The sequence below is a fragment of the Hippopotamus amphibius genome, chromosome 1 (assembly GCF_030028045.1).
Source record: "Hippopotamus amphibius kiboko isolate mHipAmp2 chromosome 1, mHipAmp2.hap2, whole genome shotgun sequence".
In the NCBI taxonomy this organism is placed as follows: Eukaryota; Metazoa; Chordata; class Mammalia; order Artiodactyla; family Hippopotamidae; genus Hippopotamus; species Hippopotamus amphibius.
The window spans coordinates 152425781-152453048 of NC_080186.1; the positions used below are offsets into that span (position 1 = coordinate 152425781).

A 27268-nucleotide genomic window follows, 5' to 3' on the forward strand; every position below is an offset into this window, starting at 1 on the left:
GAGCAAGAGCTCTGAGAAGTTCACAGAAAAAGACCTGGAGGCCACTGGGGATGAGCAATGGCCAGCAAGAAGAGCAATTCTATAAGACTGCTTCCCTCCTAAGAACACCCAAGAGTACTGACCACCCAAGGGTCAAGAACCCTGGCCATTAGGTGTTCAGGTGGCAACTCAAAGGGCAATTCCAATCAGTTATGGCTGCCCTGTACTCAGCACCCACTAGGACCTAGACGCTGTGCTAAGAGCTTTCAATACATTCTCTCATTTAATTCTCACATCTTTATGAACCAAGAGCTATTACTGTCCTCACTGTGTAACTGAGAAAGCTGAGGCATAGAGAATAACTTACTCAAAACCACACTGCCACTAAGTGGTATAGCCCAGACTCAAAGGCAAACCCGTCTGACCCTAGAACCTTTGCTCTGCCTCCATCTGACCTCATAGCAGGCAAGGGGAAGGGGCCTGGATTTTGTAGGAAGGGATGGGAAAAGCATAAATAGGAAGAAATGAGAAAAGCAAAGGGAAAAATAATTTCTAATAATGAGGATGGTGCCCACCCTCAGGTCTCAGAGTAAGCCTTGGAAATGGAATCAGACCTCCAGAAGCTGTGTGTTCAGAGTAAGTTTGATTAGCACGTATTAAGGCCAAGTCTACCTATGACCAAAGGATGAGCTTCTATAAAGTCCGTTTATTCTTGCACTGAAGGTCTCTGGATGCATGGACAGACTCACGCTTTCCAAAGTTAGTTTGACATTTGTAAAATTCAAAGAAAAAGTATATTAGGAAGTCTAGAATGTCTTCTTTTCAAAATATCAGTCTCTTCTCCAAGGTAATTGTTTTAACCACAGCCCATCACTGAAAATTCCCAGGGAGCTTAGAACTAATCTTGGGGGAATGGAGGAAGCTAACCTTTACCTGTCTGCTCCTGCACTGACTGCAGAAGAGTGCTGATGGATACTCTGGGGTCCTCTCCCAGCCTGATCTGGTTTCGGATTGCAAAAAGCAAGTCCAGGCTCACTAGCAGCTTGTTTCCCACATTAAAGAGACCTGCAGATTAAAAAATGACAACAGAAAAATTCACCATTAACCACATCCACAATGGCACAGAACAGGAAGCTAACTAAATGCCCAAGAATGGGGGAAGGTTAAAAAATAAACTGTGGTATATTCATAAAATACAATACCTGCGAGTCTGTACTTAAAATACACAACCTATAAGCAGCTGTGAAGGAAACTGTTTAACCAGATCCCATTGTACCCAGAGCGCAGAGCAGCCTTTTCAGCATGCAGGGGCTGCTCAGAAAAACTGCCTAGAAGATGGCAGAGTAGAAGGATGTGAGCTCACCTCTCCTTACAGAAATACCAAAATCACAACTAACTACTGAACAACCATCAACAAAAAAACACTGGAAACTACCTAAAAAAGATATCCGACATCCAAAGAAAAAGGAGAACCCATGAGATGGAGGGGAGCAATCACACTGAAATCAAATCCCACACCTGCCGGGTGGGCAACCACAAACTGGAAAATAATTATATTGCAGAGGTTCTCCCACAGGAGTGGAAGTTCTTAGCCTCACGGTAGGCTCCCTAGCCTAGGAGTCTGGAAAAGAGAGGAGGAGCCCCCAGAGCATCTAGCTTTGAAGGCCAGTGGGGATTGGTCACAGGAATTCCACAGAACTGGGGGAAACAAACTCCACTCTTAGATGGTGCACACAAGGTCTTGTGTGTACCAGGGCCCAGAGACAAAAGCAGTGACCTCATAAGACTCTGGGCCAGACCTACCTACTGGTAGTGGAAGGTCTCCTACAGAGGCAAGGGGTGGCTGTGGCTCACTGTGGGGACAGGCACTGGTGGCAGTAATGCTTGGAAGTGCTAATTGGTGTGAGTCCTTGTGGAGGCCACCATTTTCTCACCAAAACTTGGCCCCACCAACAGCCTGCAGGCTCCAGTGCTGGGATGCCGCAAGACAAACAACCAACAGATCCAGAACACAGACCAATCTATCAGCAAACAGACTGCCTAAAATCTTCCTGAGCACACAGCTGCCCACTAAACACACCCCTGCCCACCAGAGGGACAACATCCAGCTCCAAATACCAGTGGACAGGAACCAGTCTCTCCCACCAGGAAGCCTGCACAAGCATCTTAGACTGGCCTCATCCACCAGGAGGCAACAGCAGAAACAAAGAGAACTACAACTCTGCAGCCCACAGAATGAAAACTGCCATCACAGGAAGTCAGACAAAACAAGACAGCAGAGTAATGTGTCCTAGACAAAGGAACAAAATAAAACCCTAGGACAACTAAGTGAAGCAGAGATAGGAAATCTACCCAAAAAAGAATTCAGAGTAATGATAGTGAAGACAATCCAAGACCTCGGAAAAAGGATGGAGGCACAGATCGAGAAGATACAAGAAATGTTTAACAAAGACCTACCTAGAAGAACTAAAGAACAAACAGATATGAAAAATATAACTGAAATAAAAAATACACTAGAGGGACTTCCCTGGTGGCGCAGTGGTTAAGAATCCACCTGCCAACACAGGGGACACTGGTTCGATCCCTGGTCCAGGAAGATCCCACATGCCGTGAAGCAACTAAGCCTGTGAGCCACAACCACTGAGCCTGCACTCTAGAGCCTGTGAGCCACAACCACTGAGCCCGCATGCCACAGCTATCGAAGGTCACGCACCTAGAGCCTGTGCTCTGCAGTAAGAGAAGCCACCGCAATAAGAAGCCCATGCACCGCAACGAAGAGTAGCCCCAGCCCTCCACAACTACAGAAAGCCCACGCAGAGCAATGAAGACCCAACGCAGCCAGTAAATAAACATACACTAGAAGGAAATCTATAGCAAAATAAGTGAGGCAGAATAACAGCTAAGTGATCTGGAAGACAGAATGGTGGAAATCACTGTTGTGGAACAGAATACAGAATGAAAAGAAATGAGGACAGTCTAAATCCTCTGGGACATTAAATGCACCAAAATTCGCTCTATAGGGGTCCCAGAAGAAGAAGAGAGAGAAAGAAAGGACCTGAAAAAATATATGAAGAAATATAGCTGAAAACTTCCTGTAACATGCAAAAGTAAACAGTAACCCAAGTCCAGGAAGCACAGAATCTCTTCTAGGATAAACCCAAGGAGGAACATGCCAAGACACACAGTAACCAAACTGACAAAAATTAAAGACAGAGAAACTATTAAAAGCAACAAGGAAAATTTAACACATAAAATGCAAGGGACTCACCATAAGATTATTAGCTGATTTTTCAGCAGAAACTCTTCAGTCTAGAAGGGAGTGCCATGATATATTTAAAATGATGAAAGCGAAGAACCTATAACCAAGAATATTCTACCCAGCATGGTTCTCATTCCAATTCAAAGGAAAAATCAAAAGCTTTACAGACAAGCAAAAGCTAAGAGAATTCAGCACTACCAGACCAGCTTTGCAACAAATGCTAAAAGGACCTTCTCTAGGCAGAAAAGACCACAACTAGAAACAAGAAAATTACAATTGGAAAAGCTCATCAGTAAGTGCAAACATACACTAAAGGTAGGAAATAATCCACACACAAACAGGATATCAAAACCAGCAATCGTGAGAAGAGGAGAGTACAAATTCAGGATATTGGAAATGCACTGAAATTAAAAGACCAGGAACTTAATCTTGTTTATATATAGACTACTATATCGAAACCTCATGGTAACAGCAAACTGAAAGTATACAGTAGATACACACACACAAAAGAAATAGAAAACCAAACACAGCACTGAAGTTAGTCATCAAATCACAAGAGAACAAAAGAGGAAGGGAAGAAAAAAGAGACCTACAAAAACAAATCCAAAACAATTAACAAAATGGCAATAAGAACATACATATTGATATTTACCTTAAATGTAAATGGATTAAGTGTTCCAACCAAAAGACAGAATGGCTGAATGGATACAAAAACAAGACCTATATATATACTGTCTACAAGAGACCCACCTCAGGTCTAGGGACACATACAGATTGAAAGTGAGGGGATGGATAAAAGTATTCCATGCAAATGGAAATCAAAAGAAAGCTGGAGTAGCAATACTCATAGCAGTCAAAACAGACTTTAAAGACTTACAAGAGACAAAGACGAACATGACATAATGATCAAAGGATCAATCCACGAAGAAGATAAAACAATTGTAAATATATATGCACCCAACACAGAAGCACTTCAATATATAAGGCAAATGCAAACAGCCATAAAAGGAGAAATTAACAGTAACACAATAATTGTGGGGACTTTAACACCCCACTTACACCAATGGACAGATTAGCCAGACGGAAAATCAATAAGGAAACAGAGGCCTTATGTGACACATTAGACCAGATGGAGTTAATTGATATTTACAGAGCATTCCATCCAAAAGTAGCAGAATACACATTCTTTTCAAGTGCACATGGAACACACTTCAGGACTGTTCACATGATGGGCCATAAAGCGAGTCTTGGTAAATTTAAGAAAACTGAAATCATATCAAGCATCTTTTCCGACTACAATGCTATGAAATTAGAAATCAATTACAAGGAAAAACTGTAAAAAACACAAACGTGTTTAGAGAAGCACTAACACCTATCCTTCTCAAACTCTTCCAAAATATAGCATAAGGAGGAACACTCCCAAACTCATTCTACGAGGCCACCATCATCCTGATACCAAAACCAGGCAAAGATGTCACAAAAAAAGAAAATTACAGACCAATATCACTGATGAATATAGATGCAAAAATCCTCAACAAAATACTCGCTAAGAGAATTCAACGGCACATTAAAAAATCATACACCATGATCAAGTGGGGTTTATCCCTGGGATGCAAGGTTCTTCAATATATGCAAATCAATCAACGTGATACATCATATCAACAAATTGAAGGATAAAAACCATATGATCATCTCAATAGATGAAGAAAAAGCTTTGGACAAAATTCAACATCCATTTATGATAAAAGCTCTCCAGAAAATGGGCATAGAACATAATAAAAGCCATATATGAGAAACCAAAAGCCAACATCGTTCTCAATGGGGAAAACCTGAAAGAATTCCCTCTAAGAACAGGAATAAGACAAGGGTGCCCACTCTCACCACTATTATTCAACACAGTTTTGGAAGTTTTAGCCACAGCAATCAGAGAAGAAAAACAAATAAAAGGAATTCAAATTGCAAAATAAGTAAAATTGTCATTCTTTGCAGATGACATGATTTTATACATAGAAAACCCTAAAGACTCTACCAGAAAACTGCTAGCACTCATTGATGAATTTAGTAAAGTAGCAGGATACAAAATTAACGTACAGAAATCTCTTGCATTCCTATACACTAACAATGGAAGAGCAGAAAGAGAAATTAAGGAAACTCTCCATTCACCATTGCAACCAAAAGAATAAAATACCTAGGAATAAACCTGCCTAAGGAGGCAAAAGATCTGTATGCAGAAAACTTTAAGACACTAATGAAAGAAATCAAAGATGACACAAACAGATGGAGGGACATATCATGTTCCTGGATTGGATGAATCAACATTGTGAAAAATGACTGTACTATCCAAAGCAATTTACAGATTCAATGCAATCCCCATCAAATTACCAATGGCATTTTTCACAGAACTAGAACAAGAACTCTTACGATTTGCATGGAAACGCAAAAGACCCTGAATAGCCAAAGCAATCTTGAGAAGGAAAAATGGAGTTGGTGGAATCAGGCTTCCGGACTTCAAACTATACTACAAGGCCATAGTGATCAAGACACTATGGTACTGGCACAAAAATAGAAAGGAAGATCAATGGAATAGAATAGAGAACTCAGAGGTAAGCCCAAACACATATGGGCACCTTATCTTTGACAAAGGAGGCAAGAATATACAATGGGAAAAAGACAGCCTCTTCAATAAATGGGGCTGAGAAAATTCGACAGCTACATGTAAAAGAATGAAATTAAAACACTTCCTAACACCATATACAAAAATAAACTCAAAATGGATTAAAAACCTAAATGTAAGGCCAGACACTATAAAACTCTTAGAGGAAGACATAGGCAGCACACTCTAGGACATACATCAAAGCAAGATCCTTTTTGACCCACCTCCTAGAATCATGGAAATAAAATCAAGAATAAACAAATGGGACCTCATGAAACTTAAAAGCTTTTGCACAGCGAAAGAAACCATAAACAAGACAAGAAGACAACCCTCAGAATGGGAAAAAATAGTTGCCAACAGAACAACAGCCAAAGGATTAACCTCCAAGATATACCAACAGCTCATGCAGCTTAATACCAAAAAAGCAAATAACTTCATCCACAAATGCGCGAAAGACCTAAAGAGACATTTCTCCAAAGAAGACATACAGATGGCCAACAAACACATGAAAAGATGTTCAACATCACTAATTATCAGAGAAATGCAAATCAAAGTCACAATGAGGCATCACCTCACACTGATCAGAATGGCCATCATCACAAAATCTGGAAACAACAAATGTTGGAGAGGGTGTGGAGAAAAGGGAACTCTCCTGCACTGTTGGTGGGAATGTAAGTTGGTACAGCCACTATGGAAAGCAGTTTGGAGGTTCCCTAAAAAACTAAAAATAGAACTACCATATGATCCAGTAATCCCACTCCTGGGCATATACCCAAAGAAAACCATAATCCCAAAAGAAACATGTACCATAATGTTTATTGCAGCACTATTTACAATAGCCAGGACATGGAAGCAACCTAAATGCCCATCAACAAATGAATGGATACAGAAGATGTGGCATATATACACAACGGAATATTACTCAGCTATAAAAAGGAATGAGATGGAGCTATATGTAATGAGGTGAATAGACCTAGAGTCTGTCATACAGAGTGAAGTAAGTCTGAAAGAGAAAGACAAATATTGTATGCTAACTCATATATACGGAATCTAAAATGGTACTGATGAACTCAGTGACAAGACAAGAATAAGGACACAGATGCAGAGAATGGACTGGAGAACTCGAGGTTTGGCGGGGTGGGGGGTGAAGGGGAAGCTGAGACAAAGTGAGAGAGTAGCATAGACATATATATACTACCAACTGTAAAACAGACAGCCAGTGGGAAGTTGCTGTATAACAAAGGGAGTTCAACTCGATGATGGATGATGCCTTAGAGGACTGGGATGGGGTAGGGGGGAGTTGAGGGAGGGATGGAATACGGGGATATGTGTATAAACACAGATGACTGACCTCGGTGTACCTCAAAAACTGGTACAAGAGTGTAAAGCAATTATATTCCAATAAAAAAAAAAAACACAAACATGTGGAGGCTAAACAATATGCTACTAAACAACCAATGGATCACTGAAGTAATCAAAGAGGAAATAAAATACCCAGAGACACATGCAAACAAAAGCATGATGATCCAAAACCTATGGGACATAGCAAAAGCAGTTTTATGAGAGAAGTTCATAGCAATACAATCTTACCCCAGGAAAGAAGATAAATCTCAAATAAACAATCTAAACTCACACCTAAAGCAACTAGGGAAAGAAGAATAAACAGAACCCAAAGTTAGCAGGTGGAACGAGGTCATAAGGATCAGAGCAAAAACCAATGAAATAGAGATGAAGAAAACAATAGAAAAGATCAACGAAACTAAAAGCTGGTTTTTTGAGACGACAAACAAAACTGACAAACCTTTAGCCAGACTCATCAAGAAAAAAAGGGAGAGGGCTCAACTCAATAAAATCAGAAATGAAAAAAGAGAAGTTACAACTGACACCACAGAAATACAAAGGATCATAAGAGACTACTACAAACAACTATATGCCAAAAAATAAAAAATGGATAACTTAGAAAAAGTGGACAAATATTTAGAAAGGTACAATCTCCCAACACTGAACCAGGAAGAAATAGAAAATATGAACAGACCAATCACAAGTACTGAAATTGAAACTGTGATTAAAAAACTGCCAACAAATTTAGAGAAGCGTTAACACCTATCCTTCTGAAACTATTCCAAAACACTGCAGAGACAGGAACACTCCCAAACTCATTCTATGATGTCACCATTGCCCTGATACCAAAACCAAAGATACTACAAAAAAAGAAAATTATAGGCCAATATCAGTAATGAACATAGATGCAAAGATTCTCAACAAAATGCTAGCAAACTGGATTCAGCAGTACATTAAAAGGATCATACACCATGATCAAGTGGGATTTATCCCTGGAATGCAAGGATTCTTCAATATCTGCAAATCGATCCGTGTGCTGCACCACATTAGCAAATTGAAGAATAAAAACTGTATTATCATTTCAACAGATGCAGAAAAAGCTTTTGAGAAAATTAAATATCCATTTATGATAAAAACTCTTCAGAAAGTGGGCATAGAGGTGACATACCTCAACATAATTAACAGCATATATGACAAGCCTACAGCTAACATCATAATCAACAGTGAAAAGCTGAAAGTATTTCCTTTAAAATCAGGAGCAAGACAAGGATGTCCACTCTACTTTTCTTCAACATAGTTTTGGAAGTTCTAGTCATGGAAATCAGAGAAGACAAAGAAATAAAAGTAATCCAAATTAGAAAAGAAGAAATAAAACTGTCACTATTTGCAGATGGCATGATATTATACATAGAAAATCCTAAAGATGCTACCAGAAAACTACTAGAGCTCATCAATGAATCTCGTAAAGTTGCAGGATACAAAATTAGTACACAGAAATCTGCTGCATTTCTATACACTAACAACAAAAGATGAGGAGGAATTAAAGAATTTACCATTGCATCAGAAAGAATTACCTAGGAATAAACCTACCTAAGGAGGCAAAAGACCTGTACTCTGAAAACTATAAGATGCCAATAAAAGAAATCGAAGATGACACAAAGAGATATAAAGATATACCATGTTCTTGGATTGGAAGAATCAATACTGTCAAAATGACTATACTACCCAAAGCAATCTACAGATTCAATATGCAATCCCTATGAAATTACCAATGGCATTTTTCACAGAACTAGAACAAAAAATTTTAATATTTGTACAGAGACACAAAAAACCCTGAATAGCCAAAGCAATCCTGAGAAAGGAAGAATGGAACTGGAGTAATCAGACGCTCTGGTTTCAGACTATACTACAAAGCTACAGTCATCAAAACAGTATGGTACCAGCACACAAAAAAGAAATATAGATCAATGGAACAGGAGAGAAAGCCCAGAAATAAACCCACACACCTATGTCCAATTAATCTACAACAAAGGAAGTAAACATATACAACGCAGAAAAGACAATTCTCTTCAATAAGTGGTGCTGGGAAAACAGGACAGCTACATGTTAAAGAATGAAATTAGAACATTCTCTAATACGATACACAGAAATAAACTCAAAATGGATTAAAGACCTAAATATGGGACTTTCTAGGTGGCGCAGTGGTTAAGAATCTGCCTGCCAATGCAGGGGACATGGGTTTGATCCCTGCTCCAGGAAGTTCCCACATGCCTCGGAGCAACTAAGCCTGTGAGCCATAATTGAGTCCGCGTGCTGCAACTACTGAAGCCCGCATGCCTAGAGCCTGTGCCCTGCAACAAGAAAAGCCACTGCAATAAGGAGCCCATGCACCACAATGAAGAGTAGCCTATGCTCGCCACAACTAGAGAAAGCCCGTGTGCACCAATGAAGACCCAACACGGCCAATAAATTAATAAATAAGTTTATTTTAAAAAGTTAAAAAAAAAAAAAAGACCTAAATATGAGACTGGATACTGTAAAACTCTCAGAGGAAAATATAGGCAGAACGCTGACATAAATCGCAGCAGTATCTTTTTCTTTTCTGCCTCCTAGGGTAATGGAAATAAGAACAAAATTAAACAAATGGGACCTAATTAAACTCAAAAGCTTTTGCACAGCAAAGGAAATTATAAACAAAATGAAAAAAAAAAACAAAAAATGGGAGAAAAATATTTGCAAATGATGAGACTGACAAGTGATTAATCTCCAAAATTTACAAAACAGCTCATGCAGTTCTATGTCAAAAAACCAAACAATCCAATACAAAAATGGGTATAAGACCTAAATAGGCATTTCTCCAAAGAAGACATACAAATACTAGCCAACAGAATCCAACAACACATTAAAAGGATCATACACCATGATCAAGTGGGGTTTATCCCTAGAATGCAAGGATTCTTCAATATATGCAAATCAATCAATGTGATACACCATATTAATAAATTGAAGGATAAAAACCACATGATCATCTCAATAGATGCAAAAAAAGCTTTGGACAAAATTCAACACCCATTTATAATAAAGGCCATATACAACAAACCCACAGCATACATCATTCTCAATGGTGAAAAACTGCAAGCATTCCCTCTAAGATCAGGAACAAGACAAGGATGTCCACTCTCGCCACTACTATTCAACATAGTTTTGGAAGTCCTTACCACAGCAATCAGAGAAGAAAAAAATAAAAGGAATCCAAATTGGAAATGAAGAAGTAAAACTGTCACTGTTTGCAGATGACATATTATACACAGAAAATCCTAAAGATGCCACCAGAAAACTACTTGAGTTAATCAATGAATTCAGTAAAGTTGCAGGATACAAAATTAACACACAGAAATCTCTTGCATTTCTATATACTAACAATGAAAGATCAGAAAGATAAATTAAGGAAACTCTCCCATTCACCACTGCAACAAAAAGAATAAAATACCTAGGAATAAACCTAACCAAGGAGGTAAAAGACCTGTACTCAGAAAAGTATAAGACACTAATGAAAGAAATCAAAGATGACACAAACAGATGGAGGGACATACCATGTTCTTGGATTGGAAGAATCAACATTGTGAAAATGACTGTACTACCCAAAGCAATTTACAGATTCAATGCAATCCCCATCAAATTACCAATGGCATTTTTCACAGCACTAGAGCAAGAAATCTTACGATTTGCATGGAAACTCAAAAGACCCCGAATAGCCAACGCAATCTTGAGAAGGAAAGACGGAGTTGGTGTAATCAGGCCTCCTGACTTCAAGCTATACTACAAGCCTACGGTGATCAAGACAGTATGGTACTAGCACAAAAACAGAAATACAGATCAATGGAACAGGACAGAAAGCCCAGAGATAAACTACGGTCAACTAATCTATGACAAAGGAGGCAAGGATATACACTGGAGAAAAGGCAGCCTCTTCAATAAGTGGTGCTGGGAAAACTGGACAGCTACATGGAAAAGAATGAGATTAGAACACTCCCTAACACCATACACAAAAATAAACTCCAAATGGATTAAAGACCTAAATGTAAGGCCAGTCACTATAAAACTCCTAGAGGAAAACATAGGAAGAACACTCTTCGATGTAAATAACAGCAAGATCTTTTTGGATCCACCCCCTAGGGTAATGGAAATAAAAACAAAAATAAATAAGTGTTACCTAATGAAACTTCAAAGCTTCTGCACAGCAAAGGAAACTATAAGCAAGACGAAAAGACAACCCTCAGAATGGGAGAAAATATCTGCAAACGAATCAACAGGCAAAGGACTAATCTCCAAAACATATAAACAGTTCGTGCAGCTCAATACCAAAAAAACAAGCAACCCAATCAGAAAATGGGCAGAAGACCTAACTAGGCATTTCTCCAAAGACGACATACGGATGGCCAAGAGGCACATGAAAAGCTGCTCAACATCACTAATTATCAGAGAAATGCAAATCAAAACGACAATGAGGTATCACCTCACACCGGTTAGAATGGACATCATCAGAAAATCTACAAACAGTAAATGCTGGAGAGGATGTGGAGAAAAGGGAACGCTCTTGCCCTGTTGATGGGAATGTAAATTGATACAGCCACTATGGAGAACAGTACGGAGGTTTCTTGCAAAACTAAAAATAGTTATTTTTTACCATATGACCCAGCAATCCCATGGCTGGGCATATACCCAGAGAACACCATAATTCAAAAAGCCACATGCACTCCAATGTTCATTGCAGCACTATTTACAATAGCCAGGACATGGAAGCAACCTAAATGTCCATCAACAGATGAATGGATAAAAAAGATGTGGTACATATATACAATGGAATATTACTCAGCTGTAAAAAGCAATGAAACTGGGACATTTGTAGAGACATGGATGGACCTGGAGACTGTAATACAGAGTGAAGTGAGTCAGAAAGAGAAAAACAAATACTGTATATTAACACATATATGCAGACTACAGAAAAATGGTACAAATCAACCAGTTTGCAAGGCAGAAATAGACACAGATGTAGAGAACAAACATATGGACACCAAGTAAGGAAAGCAGGGAGGATTGGGGGGGAATGAATTGGGAAATTGGGCTACCAAATTGTATGTTCTAAATATATGCAGTTTATTGTATGTTAACTGTATCTCAATAAAAGTTCTTAAAAAAAAAAAAAAAAAGGGTATAAGACCTAAATAGGCATTTCTCCAAAGAAGGCATACAAATGGCCAAGAGGCACATGAAAAGACGCTCAACGTTGCTAATTATTAGAGAAATGCAAATCAAAACTACAATGAGATATCACCTCACACCAGCGGCTATCATCAGAAAGTCTACAAACAATAAATGCTACACTGTTGATGGGAATGTAAATTGGTACAGCCACTATGGAGAACAGGATGGAGGTTCCTTTAAAATTAGAGCTACCATATGATCCAGCAATCCAAATCCTGGGCATATATCCAGAGAAAACCATGGTTTAAAAGGACACACACAGGGCTTCCTAGGTGGTGCAGTGGTTAAGCATCCGCCTGGCAATGCAGGGGACATGGGTTCAATCCCCGCTCCAGGAAGATCCCACATGCCTCGGAGCAACTAAGCCTGTGCACCACAACTGTTGAGCCTGCACTTTAGAGCCCATGAACCACAACTTCTGAGCCTGTGTGCAGCATCTACTGCAGCCCACACACCTAGAGCCCATGCTCCGCAACAAGAAAAGCCACAGCAATGAGCCCACACACCACAACAAAGAGCAGCCCTCACTCTCCGCAACTAGAGAAAGCCCATGTGCAGCAATGAAGACTCAACACAGCCAATAAAATAAATAAATTTATAAATAAATAAATATTAAAAAAAAAAAAAAGGATACATACACCCCAACATTCACTGCAGCACTGTTTACAACAGCCAAGACATGGACAGCCAAGACATGGACACAACCTAAATGTCTATCAATGGATGAATGGATAAAGAAGATGTGGTACATATATACAGTGGTTCATATATTAGCCATTAAAAAATGAAATACTGCCATTTGCAGCAACATGGATGGACCTGGAAATTATCATACTATGTGAAGTAAGCCAGACAAAGACAAATATCACATGATTTCATGTATATGAGGAATCAAAAAAAATGATAAAAATGAACTTCTTTACAAAACAGAAACAGACTCAGAGACTTAGAAAACAAACTTATGGTTACCAAAGGGAAGAGGTGGGGGGAGGAGGGAGAGGGATAAATTTAGGGAGTTGGGACTGACACATATACACACATTTAAGACAGATAACTAACAAGGACCTACTGTATAACACAGGGAACTCTGCTCAATATTCTGTAATAACCTAAATGGCAAAAGAATTGATACATGTATATTTATAACTGAATCACTTTGCTGTACACCTGAAACTAACACAACATTGTTAATGAACTATACTCAATATAAATTTTTTTTTAAAAAAGTAGAAATAATTAAGAATAAAGTAAGCCTAAATGCTCTGACACAAAGTTGTCCGCAACACACTGATAAATGAAAAAAGCAAGTAATGAAACACATATAAGGTTGTTTTGATTTTTTTCTTTTTCTTTTTAATAAAAAAAAAAAAATATCTCCCTACCACCCACCTCAGTCCTTATGACCAAAGGGATCACTATCCCTCCACCTCTCACAGCTACACCATGAAGAAAGGCCAGGAGCATCCTTTAGCCCAGGGATGTACAGGGGACATAAAAAAGGTTAATAAAATCACTCCTACACCAAATCCTGGGATAAAAGACCCAAAAGAATTTAAATGCTATTAATTTAAAACAAATAAAAGAGGGTGATCTTACATTTGCACACACAAAATGAACAAAGCAAAATTTGGCATATGTGTTCCCAGTAAAGAGAAGTATAGAGGAGTAGGGAAGACCTTTTTAAGCATGATACCAAAGGCTGAAACTACAAATGAGAAGGTCAAAGCTCTGATCACATAAAAACTTAAAACAAGGCAAGAAAAAAAATTCTCATGTCCCTAAAAAGTAACAAACAAATTTTAAAAAAAACTAATAAACTGGGGGAAAACTGTCAACAAAACACCCCCAGAGAATGGAAATGTTCACAAAAGAGATAAACACAGAAGGTATACAATCTTCCCAGTAATCAAATACAACAAATTAAGAAATGCTGTGACGCGGGGCCGAGGGGAGCGAGCGGGAGCCTCTATGTCCTTCCCCTCCCCACCCCTAGCCTCGCCGCCTTCTCCTCCCCGCAGCCGGGCCCGAATGATGTGATCCCGTAAGTTCCGGCGCCTCTGCTGTGTGGGATAAACAGTAATGGCGGAGGCTGAAGCTCCCGGGACAACAACCACAACATCAGGAGCAGGAGCGGCAGCGGCGGCGGCGGCGGCCTCCCCCACCCCTATCCCCGCAGTCACCTCCCCGTCCCCGGGGGCGGGGGGCGGGGGAGGCGGCAGCGACGGCGGCGGCTGGACCAAGCAGGTCACCTGCAGGTATTTCATGCATGGGGTTTGTAAGGAAGGAGATAACTGTCGCTACTCACATGACCTCTCTGACAGTCCATATGGTGTAGTGTGCAAGTATTTTCAGCGAGGGTACTGTATTTACGGAGACCGCTGCAGATATGAACATAGCAAGCCACTGAAACAGGAGGAAGCAACTGCTACAGATCTAACTGCAAAATCATCCCTTGCTGCTTCCTCGAGTCTCTCATCAGTAGTTGGACCCACTGTTGAAATGAATCTGGGTGAAGCCGAGTCAAGAAATTCACACTTTGCAGCTGTGGGAGCAGGTTCAGAAGACTGGGTGAATGCCATTGAGTTTGTTCCTGGGCAGCCCTACTGTGGCCGTACTGCCCCTTCCTCCACTGAAGCACCCCTGCAGGGCTCAGTGACCAAGGAAGAATCCGAGAAGGAGCAAACTGCGGTGGAAATGAAGAAGCAGCTCTGCCCCTACGCGGCAGTGGGAGAGTGCCGATATGGGGAGAACTGTGTGTACCTCCACGGAGACGCGTGTGATATGTGTGGGCTGCAGGTGCTCCACCCAATGGATGCTGCCCAGAGATCACAGCACATAAAAGTAAGTCTTAAGGAGAGTATTGTGTTAATGGGTGCGAGAACTATAGTGTCCCTTTCACAACATTGTCGGTTCATTTCAAAGAAATGTGGTAAACTGAATGGTTATCATTAAGTAGGGATGTTTTCCTTCCTGGGCTTCTTGACTGTTTTAAGAAATTGTGCTTTCAGAACCTCAGACTATGGGCTCTCCCCCCCTTTTTCTTTCCTACTTCTTTTGAAACCTCATACTCCTTAGCTCCATTACTCTCCATTCTACCCTTCCTCCAGCTCCTGGCAACAACTAATTTACTTTCCGTCTGTGTGGATTTGCCTGTTCTGGACATCGCATGAATGGAATCATATGTGTGGCCTCTTGTGACTGCCTCACACATTAGCGTAATGTTTTCAGGACTCATTCGTGTTATAGTGTACATCAGTGCTTCGTTCCTTTCCATGGCTGAGCAGTAATCCTCTGTCTGCCTGTACAACATTTTGTTTTTCCATTTGAGTTGTTCCACTTTTTGGCTATTATGAATAATGCCAGGAACGTTAATGTGTAAATGTTGTGGACATATGTTTTAATTACCTTGGTATAGAGTTGCTGGGTCATGGTAACTCTGTGCTTAATATTTTGAGTGACTACCAAACTTTTTCCATAGTGACTGCGTCATTTTACCTTTTCGTTAGCAAGGGATGGAGGTTTCAGACTATGGTTTTAAGCCCATTTGCAGCATGAATTTTTTGGTTGAGAAGATTACAAACCTTACATTCATTGGAACAAATTTTGCTTCTAATCATGATCATCTCTGTATAATAAAAATTAATTTGCTTGTCAAAGGGGTGGGGAGGGGGTGAAGCATGGTGTAAGATGGCTTGAATCCTACCTTCATAGCATATTGACTGTGAATTTAGGCAGGTTAAATCCCTGTAAGTCTTTCATCTATATATTGGGGATAGTAGTGCTTCAGGGGATTGTTTAAAAGATAAAAATATGTACTAAAATATTGTGGCTATTTGGGATTATGGGTGGCTTTTCTATTGCTTTGTTGTATTTCCTATAATTAGCGTGTTTTTTATAGATTAAAATATGTGTGATAAAATGTTATGTGAGCTATACCCCATTTAAAATAAAAAGTATGTGATGTCAACACACACACACACAAAAAAAGAAATGCTATACCAGGAGGAGAGCCACCAAGATGGTGGAGCAGTAGGACATGGAGCTCTCACCTCCTCCCACAAATACATCAAAAATAAATCTACAAGTGGAACAATTCACATAGAACATCTACTGAATGATGGTATACGATCTCAGACTTCCAAAAGGACAAGAAAATCTCCACGTAACCAGGTAGGACAAAAGAAAAAAGAAAAACAAAAAAAGAGAGGAACAAATCAAGGACAGGATCTACGCCCCAGGGAGGGAGCTATGAAAGAGGAAAGGTTCCCAAACCCTGGGAAGTCCCATCACTAATGGGAAAATCAGCCTGGATGGAGGGGGGGCCTCAAAGCCTCGGAGGAGAGTACAGCAACTGGTTTGCGGAAGCCAAAACGGAGAGTGACCTGCACAGCTGGTCAGTACTGCCACCCTACGCTCCCCCTGCCTGAGACGCTCGTCCACTGGTGCAGGCGGGGGCTGGGTGCTGAAGCTCAGGCTTCAGAGATCAGACCTGGGGAGAGGACTAGGGATGGCTGCAAAGAGACAGCCTGAAGGGGCTGGAGCATGGCAACTGAGGGTGTACATGGAAGATGCCTGGGCCCACCAGAGAGGAAAGGCACAACTGTTGGGGGGGGGTGCACGAGGAGAGGGGTGGGACCACTATAGGAGCTTCTTTCCCTGCACATGCTCCCAGTCAAAAACACACTCCCTACAAGAGCTGCAGGGGCAGGCGTGAGCTGCTGCTGCCACCGTGGGCTCCAGAGGCACACAGGGGCTGCCCCCACAAGCACAGGGCCCCAGGAGCGTGCGCAGGCCACCGTACCTTCACAGCCCCTATCAAGGGGATAATGGCCAGCATGAGCTGAGGAAAGTGGCAAGAAGCAACCAAATTCAAAGCAGCCCTCACACCAAAAATATTAAACCCACACAAGCTAAGCAGGGACACTCCTGCATATAAATAGCTTTCTAAGACTACAATAGATAACTGTTTCTCCTAAACTTACAGAGTTAACAGAAATATAAGTAAAAATGAAGAAGTAGAGGAACCACTCCCAGTTAAAAGGCCAAGAGAATTCCCCTAAAGGAACAAACAGTGAACAGACCTCTTCAGTCTGAGAGACACTGAGCTCGAAAAAGAGGTAATGGGGACTTCCCTGGTGGTCCAGTGGGACCCACACTCCCAATGCATGGGGTATGAGTTCAATCCCTAGTTAGGGAATTAAGATCCACATGCCACACAAAAAAGGTAATAAAAATACTGAAGGGATTAAGAAAGGCTATCAACAGAAATGCAGATTACTGTAAAAAGGAAACAAACTGTGAGGGGGCGCCAAGAAAAATTAGAGAATTCATTTGCCCAGACGAAAGCTGAGCTAAAGGCAATGAATGGCAGAATGAATAATGCAGAAGAACAAAGAAGTGATCTGGAAAACAGAATAATGGAAATCACCCAACCAGAACAGCAGACAGAAAGCCAAATTAAAAAAAAAAAAAAAAAAAAAAAATGAAAGCAATATAAGAGGTCTATGGGATAAAGTGTGCCAATCGATGCACAATAGGGATTCCAAAAGGAGAAGAAAGAGAAAAGAGGATTGAAAAAGTATTTGAAGAAATTATGGCTGAAAACTTCCCAAACCTGAAGAAGGAAACAGATACCCAGATACATGAAGCACAGAGGGTCCCAAACAAGATGAACCCAAACTGACCTACACCAAGACACATGATGATAAAAATGGCAAATGTTAAAGAGAAGATTCTAAAGGCAGCAAGTGAAAAACAAAGAGTTAATCACAAGGGAGCCCCCATAAGACTGATTTCTCTACAGAAACGCTGCAGGCCAGAGGGAGCGGCAAAATATTATTCAAAGTCTTGAAAGGGAAAAATCTGCAACCTAGAATACTCCACCCAGCAAGATTACCATTTAGAATAGGAGGAGAGATAAAAAATTTCTCTGACAAGCAAAACCTAAAAGAATACAGCAATATTAAACCTACCCTAAAAGAAATATTGAAAGGTCTTCTCTAAACAGGAAAGAAGCAAGAAGATATAGGAAAAAAGGAAATCACAATTGGAAAGTCACTTACATAAATCAGTACACAGATTAAAGAGAAAAAATCTATTTGTGAAAGTGATGATAAACACAAGGAAGAGCAGAAGGATAAACGTGAAGACCTAAAAGGGACATCAAAATCATAAAATGTGGGGGAGGAGAGTAAAAAAACTTTAGATTCTTTTTTTTTTTTTTAAAAAGAATGTGTTTGAGGACTTCCCTGGTAGTGTAGTGGTTAAGAATCCAACTGCTAGTGCAGGAGACACAGGTTCAATCCCTGGTCTAGGAAGATCCCACATACCGCGGAGCAACTAAGCCTGTGCATCACAACTACTGAGCCCGTGTGCCACAACTACTAAAGCCTGCATGTCTAGAGTCCATGCTCCACAACAAGAGAAGCCACTGCAATGAGAAGCCTGTGCACTGCAGTGAAGAGTAGCCCCCACTCATCGCAACTAGAGAAAAGCCTGCACGCAGCCTCAAAGATCCAATGCAGCCAAAAATAAATAAATAAATAATAAATAAATGTATTTTTTAAAAAAGGAAAAAAAAAACCCCAATAAAACCAAGAGCTGGGGGCTTCCTAGGTGGGGCAGTGGTTAAGAATCTGCCTGCCAATGCAGAGGACATGGGTTCGATCCCTGCTCCAGGAAGATCCCACATGCCGCGGAGCAACTAAGCCTATGTGCCAAAAAAAAAAAAAAAAAACACAGGTTTGGGGCTTCCTAGGTGGCGCAGTGGTTAAGAATCCGCCTGCCAATGCAGAGGACACGGGTTCGATCCCTGCTCCAGGAAGATCCCACATGCCATGGAGCAACTAAGCCCGTGTGCCAAAAAAAAAAAACAAAACAAAACAAAACAAAATAAAACCAAGAGCTGGTTCTTTGAAAGGGTAAACAAAATTGAAAACCTTCTGGTCATTCTCACCAAAAAGAGAGAAACCAAATAAAATAAGAAATGAAAAAGGACAAATATCGACTGATGTCGCAGAAATACAAAACAAAACACAAAAGAATACTATGAACAAATTACGTGCCAACAAATTCTACAACCGAGAAGCAATGGAAAACTTTCTAGAAACATACAGCCCACCAAAACTGAATCAAGAAGTAGATAATTTGAACAGAACAATCACTAGAACTGAAATAGAATATGTAATTTAAAAAACTATCTATAAACAAAAGTCCAGGACCAGATGGCTTCATGGGCAAATTCTACCAAAAATACAAAGAAAAACTTTTACAATCCTTCTCAAACTCTTCCAAAAGACTGAAGAAGAGGGAACACTCCCAAAGATATTCTATCAAGGCACCATCACCCAGATACCAAAACCAGACAAAGATATCACCAAAAAAGAAAATTACAGGCCAATATCTTTGATGATATAGATGTAAAAATTCTCAACAAAACACTAGCAAACTGAATCCAACACATAAAAAAGATCATACACCACAACCAAGTGGGATTCATCCCAAGTACACAAGGATGGTTCAACATATCCAAAAGCAAAGTGCTAAACCACATTAACAAAAGAAGAGACAAAAGCCACATGATAATCTCAATAGATGCAGAAAAGGCATTTGACTAAATTCAACATCCATTCATGATAAAAACTTTTACCAAAATGGGTATAGAGGGAACATATCTCAACATAATAAAAGCTATTTTTGACAAACCCACAACCAATATGATATTCAACAATGAAAAGCTGAAAGTCTTACTGCTAAAATCTGGAACAAGACAAGGCCCACTTTCACCACTTCTATTCAAAATAGTATTGGAAGTCCCAGCCACAACAATCAGAAAAAGAAATAAAAGGCATCCAAATTGGAAGTAAAGAGGTAAAACTGTCACTATATGCAGATGACATGATGCTATACATAGAAATTCCTAAAGACTCCACATAAAAACCACTAGAACTGACAAATGAATTTAGCAAGGTATCAGGATACAAGATTAACATACAGAAATCAGTTGCATTTCTTTACATTAACAATGAAACAGCAGAAAGGGAATGTAAAAAGCAAACAAACAAAACCCCCCCAAACCTTTTAAAATCGCACCAAAAAAACCCCCCAAAAACAAAAACAAAAAAAAACAAAAAACTTAGAAATAACCCTGACCAAGGAGATGAAGACTTACACGCTGAGAATCAAAAAACATTAATAAAGGAAACTGAAGATGATACAAAGAAATGGAAAGATATCCTATGCATTGGAAGAATTAATATTGTTAAAATAGCAACTACCCAAAGCAATCTACAGATTTAATATGATCCCTATCAAATTACCGAGGACATTTGAAATTTTCACAAAACTAGAACAAACAATCCTAAAATTTATATGGAATCATAAAAGACCAAGAATTGCTAAAGCAATCCTGAGGAAAAAGAACAAAGCAGGAGGCATAACCCTTCCAGACTTCAGACAACACTCCAAAGCTATAGCAATCAAAACAATGTGGTACTGGCACAACAGACATACAAATCAATGGAACAGAACAGAGAGCCCAGAAATAAACCCATACATCTATGGTCAATTAATCTTCGACAAAGGAGGCAAGAATATAAAATGGGAAAGAGACAGTCTCTTCAGCAAGTGGTGCTAGGAAAGTTGGACAGCTGCATGTAAATCAATGAAGTTAGAACACACCCTCACACCACGCACAAAAATAAACTCAAAATGGCTTAAAGACTTAAATATGAGACAAGACACCATAAAACTCCTAGAAGGAATCATACGCAAAACATTCTGTGACAGAAATTGTACCAGTGTTTTCTTAGGTCAGTCTCCCAAGGCAACAAAATAAAAACAAAAATGAACAAATGGGACCTAATCAAACTTATAAGCTTTTGCACAGCAAAGGAAACCATAAACAAAATGAAAAGACAACCTATGCAATGGGAGAAAATGTTTGCAAATATTGACTGACAAGAGCTTAATTTCCAAAATATACAAACAGCTCATACCAATCAACAACAATAAAAAACAAACAACCCAATCAAAAAAAATGGACAGACCTAAACATTTATCCAAAAACGACATAAAGACGCCCAATAGGCACATGAAAACATGCCCAACATCACTAATTATTAGAGAAATGAAAATCAAAATTACAATGAGGTACCACCTCACACCACTCAGAATGGCCATCATTAAAAAGTCTATACACAATAAATGCTGGCAAGCATGTGGAGAAAAGGGAACCCTCCTCCGCTGCTGGTCGGAATGTATTAATAAGTTGGTGCAGCCACTATGGAAAATAGTATGGAAAACTAAAAACAGAATTAGTATATGATCCAGCAATCCCACTCCTGGGCATATATCCAGAGAAAAACATGGTTTGAAAGGATACATGCATTCCTATGTTCATTGCAGCACGATTTACAATAACCAAGATGTAGAAACAACCTAAATGTCCATTGACAGATGAGTGGATAAAGACGATGTGGTACATATATACAATGGAATACTACTCAGGCACAGAAAAGAACAAAATAATGCCATTTGTAGCAACATGGATGCAACTAGAGATTACCATCTAAATGAAGTCAGAAAGAGAAAGACAAATTCTGTATGATATCACTTATATGTGGAATCTAAAAAAGGGCACAAATGAACTTATCTACAAAACAGAAACAGACTCAGACATAGAGAACAGACTCGTGGTTGCCAAGGTGGGAGTGTGTGGAAGGGATGGACTGGGAGTTTGGGGTTAGCATATATTACATACGGACTGGATAAACAACAAGGTCCTACTGTATAGCATAGAGAACTATATTCAATATCCTGGGATAAACTGTAATGGAAAAAAATATAAAAAAGGATGTATACAGATGTATAACAATCACTTTGCTGTACAGCAGAAATTAACACAATGTAAATTGACTACACTTCAATACACAATAAATTTAAAAAAAAGAAATGATATACCTGTTTTTACCTAATAAATTTAAAAGTTAAAAAAATTATAATACTAATCCACGAGAAGTTCCCAAAGTTAATAAATGAGCTTTACAAGGTCACTGAATAAACTCAACAGACAAAACCCAATCATATTTCTATACTAGCACTGAGCAGTTAGAAATTGAACCATGTCATTTAGCACTGAACAAAATTAAATACGTAGGTATAAATCTAACAAAATATGTGCAGGACCTATATGCTGAAAACAAAACACTGATGAAAAAAACAAAAGAAAACCTAATCAAATGGAAAGACACACCATGTTCATAGGTTGGAAGACAATATTTTTAAGCATGTCAAACTGCTTAAAATCCCCAAACTGATCTACAGAATACCAATTAAAATTTTAGCAGGATTCTGTAGGTGCTAACAAGCTGATTCTAAAATTTATATGGGAATGCAAAGAAACTAAAACAATTAAAACAATTCAGGAAACGATTCAGGAAGAACAAGGTTGGGGGACTCACACCCCCTGACTGTAACTTATTACAAAGCTGTAATAATCGAGACGTGCAGTATTGGCAAAAGGAGAGACAACATAAACCAATGGAACAGAGTGCAGAAACGGACCCACACATACATAATAAATCAATTTTCAATAAAAGAGCAAAGGCAATTCAAAGGAGAAAGGACTACTTTTCAGCAAATGGTGGAAACAAATGGATGTCCACGTGCAAAAAAAGAAACCTCAATCTCGGCCTCACACTTTATATAAAAATTAATTCAAAATGGATTATAGGCTTAAATATAAACCATAAATTATAAAACTTTTAGCAGAAAACGTAAGAAAAATACTCACGATCTTACCTAGGTAAAGACACCTTAGCACTAACATCAAAAAAAGTCTCCAAAAGAAAAAATTGATGAATCGGGTCTTTATCAGAATTAAGAACTTTTGCTCTGTGGAAGATTCTGTTAAGAGAATGAGAATACAAGCTACAGACCATAATAAAATATCTGCAAATCACTTATCTGACAAAGCACGTGTATCCAGAGCATATAAAGAACATTTAAAACTCAACAGCAAGAAAACAACCCAGTTCAATGGGCCAAAGATGGAACAGATACCTCACCAGAGACATACAGATGGCAAATCAACCCATGAAAAGATGCTCAACATCATCAGTCATTGAGGAAATAGAAACTGAAACCATGAGTTACTACTACCCACCCTATTATAATCACTGAAACACAAACAAACAAAAAATAGACACTACCAAGTACTGACAAATGAAGCAAACTGGAACTCTCACCCACTGCTAGCAGGAATGCAAAATGACACCAACACTTAGGTAAATGGTTTGGTGATTTCTTATAAAATTAAACATACACTTAACACATGGCCCAGCAATCTGACTCCTAGGGTATTTACCCAAAAGAAATGAAAATTTATGTTTACACAAAAGCCTATACATGCATGTTTACAGCAACTATTCATAACTGCCAAAAACTAGTAAAAACCCAAATGTCCTTCAAGGAATGAACAGATAAATTAAGTGTGGCGCTCCACACAATGGAAAACTACTCAACAATAAAAAGGAACAATCTATTGATACACAGAACAATATGGATGAATTTCAAAGGCATTATATTGGGTTGGCAAAAAAGTTCATTCAGTTTTAAGTAAAAATAAAAGACATTTTTCATTTTCACCAAGAACTATACTGAATATAGTCATTAACCAAATGAATATTCTGGCTAACCCAATACTCAGTGAAAGAAGCCAGACTTGAAATGCTACTCACTATGGGTTTTTATATGACGTTCTAGAAAGACAGAACTATATGGAATGAAGAAAATACCAAATGGTTGCTAGAGGTTAGGGGTTAGGGGCAGTTTTGATTACAAAGGGACAATAAAAGAGAATGTTTTGGGGTGATGGAACTGTTCTATATACTGATTGTGGTGGCAGTTACACAACACAGTGCATCTGTTAGAACTCAAAGAACAGCACAACAACAAAGCAAATTTTACTGTGTGTAAACTTAAAGTTAAAATTTAAAAAATATATAAACCCTAGGTGCTACAGGCTGAGACAGACTGCAGGGAAATGGCATTCTCATTAACTGCTGACAAGAGCACATAGTAGTACAAACTCAATCTGGGAATACAAGACATTAAAAGCATGAATTCAAAACAAGGCACCATAAGGTTCTGAAGACAAGGAGAATAAAAAATACTCTTTAATCTTCAGCACTCCATTCTACATATAAAACTCAAGACTCAAATTCTCAAAATGGTTGGTACCTGGTCAATGTTCAATGAATGATACTGATGAATGAACGGAGGGAAAGGGTGAATATGCAGCAATTCCATTTTTGAGCATTTGTCCAAAGGAAATAAAGCTGTACACAAAGACTTAAATATAAAGAGGACTCTAAAATGGAACATCACACACTCCTTAAAAATGGTCATGTATTTCTCCACTTGCTGGCACAGGAAGATGCCCATGATACACTGATATATTTAAAAAGAACATTCGGACTTCCCTGGTGGCGCAGTGGTTAAGAACCCACCTGCCAATGCAGGGTACGTGGGTTTGATCCCTCGTCCGGGAAAATCCCACATGCCGCGGAGCAACTAAGTCCGTGCATCACAACTACTGAGCCTGTGCTCTAGAGCTCGTAAGCCACAACTACTGAGCCCACGCGCTGCAACTACTGAAGCCTGCAGGCCTATAGCCCATGCTCTGCAACAAGAGAAGCCACTGCAATGAGAAGCCCACAGACTGCAATGAAGCGTAGCCCATGCTTGACACAACTAGAGAAAGCCCATTTGCAGCAACAAAGACCCAACGCAGCCAAAAAGAAAAAAAAAAAAAAAACCCACTCCAAAACAACATCCAGCACAACCCCACTTTTATTCAAAGAAAAACTACAAATCTATAAATTTTATACCTTCTTTTATTCTGCATGGATGAATAACACATCTGAAAGACTACTACAGGGCACAGTGTTAAGTGTTCATCTCATGGTAGTAGGATTACTACTTATTTTTAGTTTCTTCTTTTTACTTGTCAGCATTTTCTGTTTTTTTCCAACGAAGATCCGTTATTTTAAAATTAACTTTGTTTAAAGTGCCCTGATAAGATAGTCCTAACACTCCCAAGATAAATGTAATCTTCTGGGCTGAGATATCCAAGAGGAAAAATGCCCTCTTCTTCAGAAGCCCCATCTGAGAGAAGATCCAGTGCTCAAAGGACCAGAGGTCTGACCCACAGAGGCTGTTCTCAAACATGCCATCTGAGGGGAAAAAGACTGGCACCCACCTGTATAGATGTCCATGAAGCTGTGCAGGGCCAGACAATGGGGATTCAGACACATCTTCACCTGGGCAGTCACAACCTGAAGCCAGCTGGCTGTCAGGAGCCAGCACTCCTGGGGCCCAGCCAGGGAGCTAGTACCAAGAACATCAACAAAAAACAGAAGGGGAATCAACTTCTTAATGCAGTTCCTGGGTTCAACGATCAATAGCAAAATTCTCAAGACTTTAAATGCAGCGGGTAAACGAAGGTGTTGGACCTTGGGTTCCAAGGATTTTCTAGGTGGATGTTCCTGTTTTGTTGGAATCTGGCCTATGGAATCTCCCCTAAAGTTAATAAAATTCTTAACTTATTACCCAGTTAACCAATCCCAATGAACTCCCAAATCCAAGCATTATGCCAGGCATTCCAGAAGTAAACTAAATCCTAAGTTGATGACAGTAACAGTTCAAAAGAAATGATGGATAATCACTATTATCATTATTATTTTATTTCTGACAATGGAAAAAGTAAAGGAAACCTAAGAAAAGCTGAGAAGGACAGCTTCAAAGGTTATAGCCTTAAAGGTATTTGAAGAAAGGGGCAATACGAGCCAAGTAAGATGGGGCAGCTAGGGAAGAAAGGGGTGCTTACTTTTGTCCCCCTTTGAATAATGGGCTGCTACAGAGAAGGCACTGCGTGGATGGAGACTCATAATAATTCGACCAAGAGGTTTGCTCGATGGTGACCGTCTCCTCACTCACGTTGGACAGGACGAGTCGAGAGCTATTGAGTTCATGAATCAAGGCGAAGACCTCGGCCAGCTCTGACTCATTCTCAGGAATCTGCAGGACTTTGCGCAGCAGCTGCAGCGTTGACTGGCGCTGGATCTCCCTCTGGGCTGCGCTCAGGGGCTCTGTGGCACTCAGCACATCCGGGAGTGGAGAGCTCGCCTCCTGGAAGAGAGTGGATCGATCGCCAAGTGCCTGGGGCACCAAGAGCCAGCCTGAGGCTAAAATCATGAGTGGCAGAGGGATGGGCCCATGACTGAGAGGTGGGAAACCTAGGTTCCTAACCAGCTCAGCTAATAACTCACCGTGTGACTCACGGCAGGTGTTTTCTCTCTCTGGCACTGTTTCTCTACCAGTAAAATGAGAGGATCATACACACCTCTTGGTAATGGTTTCAAAAGTCAGCTCCCATTCACTGGGTATGGGGTTTGGAGAGTAACAGACCAGGGGTTCAGTTCTGGACATGCCACTGAACAGCTGTATATGGCTGACCCACAGCAATTTACTTAATCTTTCTGAGCCTCAATTTCCTCACCTATGAAATGAAGGATCAAAATACTAATAATTTCCTAGAGCTGTTGCAGAGAAATGAGATAGTGTAAGTAAACACTTAGCACACAACAAAAATTCTATGAATGGTAGTTTCGATTTATAAACAAGTATCTGTACAGCTTAAAGCATTTATCTTTAATACTGTGTGGCTTCTGGGTACAAAGGAAGTTTATACACCAATCAGAGGCTTCCAG

The 27268-nt window shown here is 39.6% G+C and overlaps 2 protein-coding genes across 4 annotated transcripts in view; one reads left to right on the top strand and one right to left on the bottom strand.

Moving 5' to 3' along the window:
• The window catches only part of HMGXB3 (HMG-box containing 3), a 67576-nt gene that overhangs the window by 10087 nt on the left and 30221 nt on the right, over positions 1-27268 (bottom strand). For all 3 annotated transcript variants that reach the window (XM_057731165.1, XM_057731156.1, XM_057731146.1), the window contains 3 exons: positions 26386-26687; positions 25759-25886; positions 913-1044 (listed from right to left, as the gene is read on the bottom strand). In XM_057731165.1, the coding sequence (XP_057587148.1) occupies positions 913-1044; positions 25759-25886; positions 26386-26687 (562 nt within the window). The remainder of the gene's footprint in view (positions 1-912; positions 1045-25758; positions 25887-26385; positions 26688-27268) is intronic.
• Positions 14577-15667, top strand: LOC130858829 (E3 ubiquitin-protein ligase makorin-1-like). The gene is made up of 2 exons (XM_057745879.1): positions 14577-15338; positions 15605-15667. Exons 1-2 carry the CDS (start codon positions 14577-14579, stop codon positions 15665-15667), a joined length of 825 nt encoding a protein of 274 aa, XP_057601862.1.

Coding starts and splice junctions, on each gene's coding strand:
- LOC130858829 (XM_057745879.1), top strand. CDS start 14,577: ATGGCGGAGGCTGAAGCTCCCGGGACAACAACCACAACATCAGGAGCA. Junction 15,339..15,604: donor AGAGATCACAGCACATAAAA/GTAAGTCTTAAG, acceptor CCCTTCCTCCAG/CTCCTGGCAACAACTAATTT.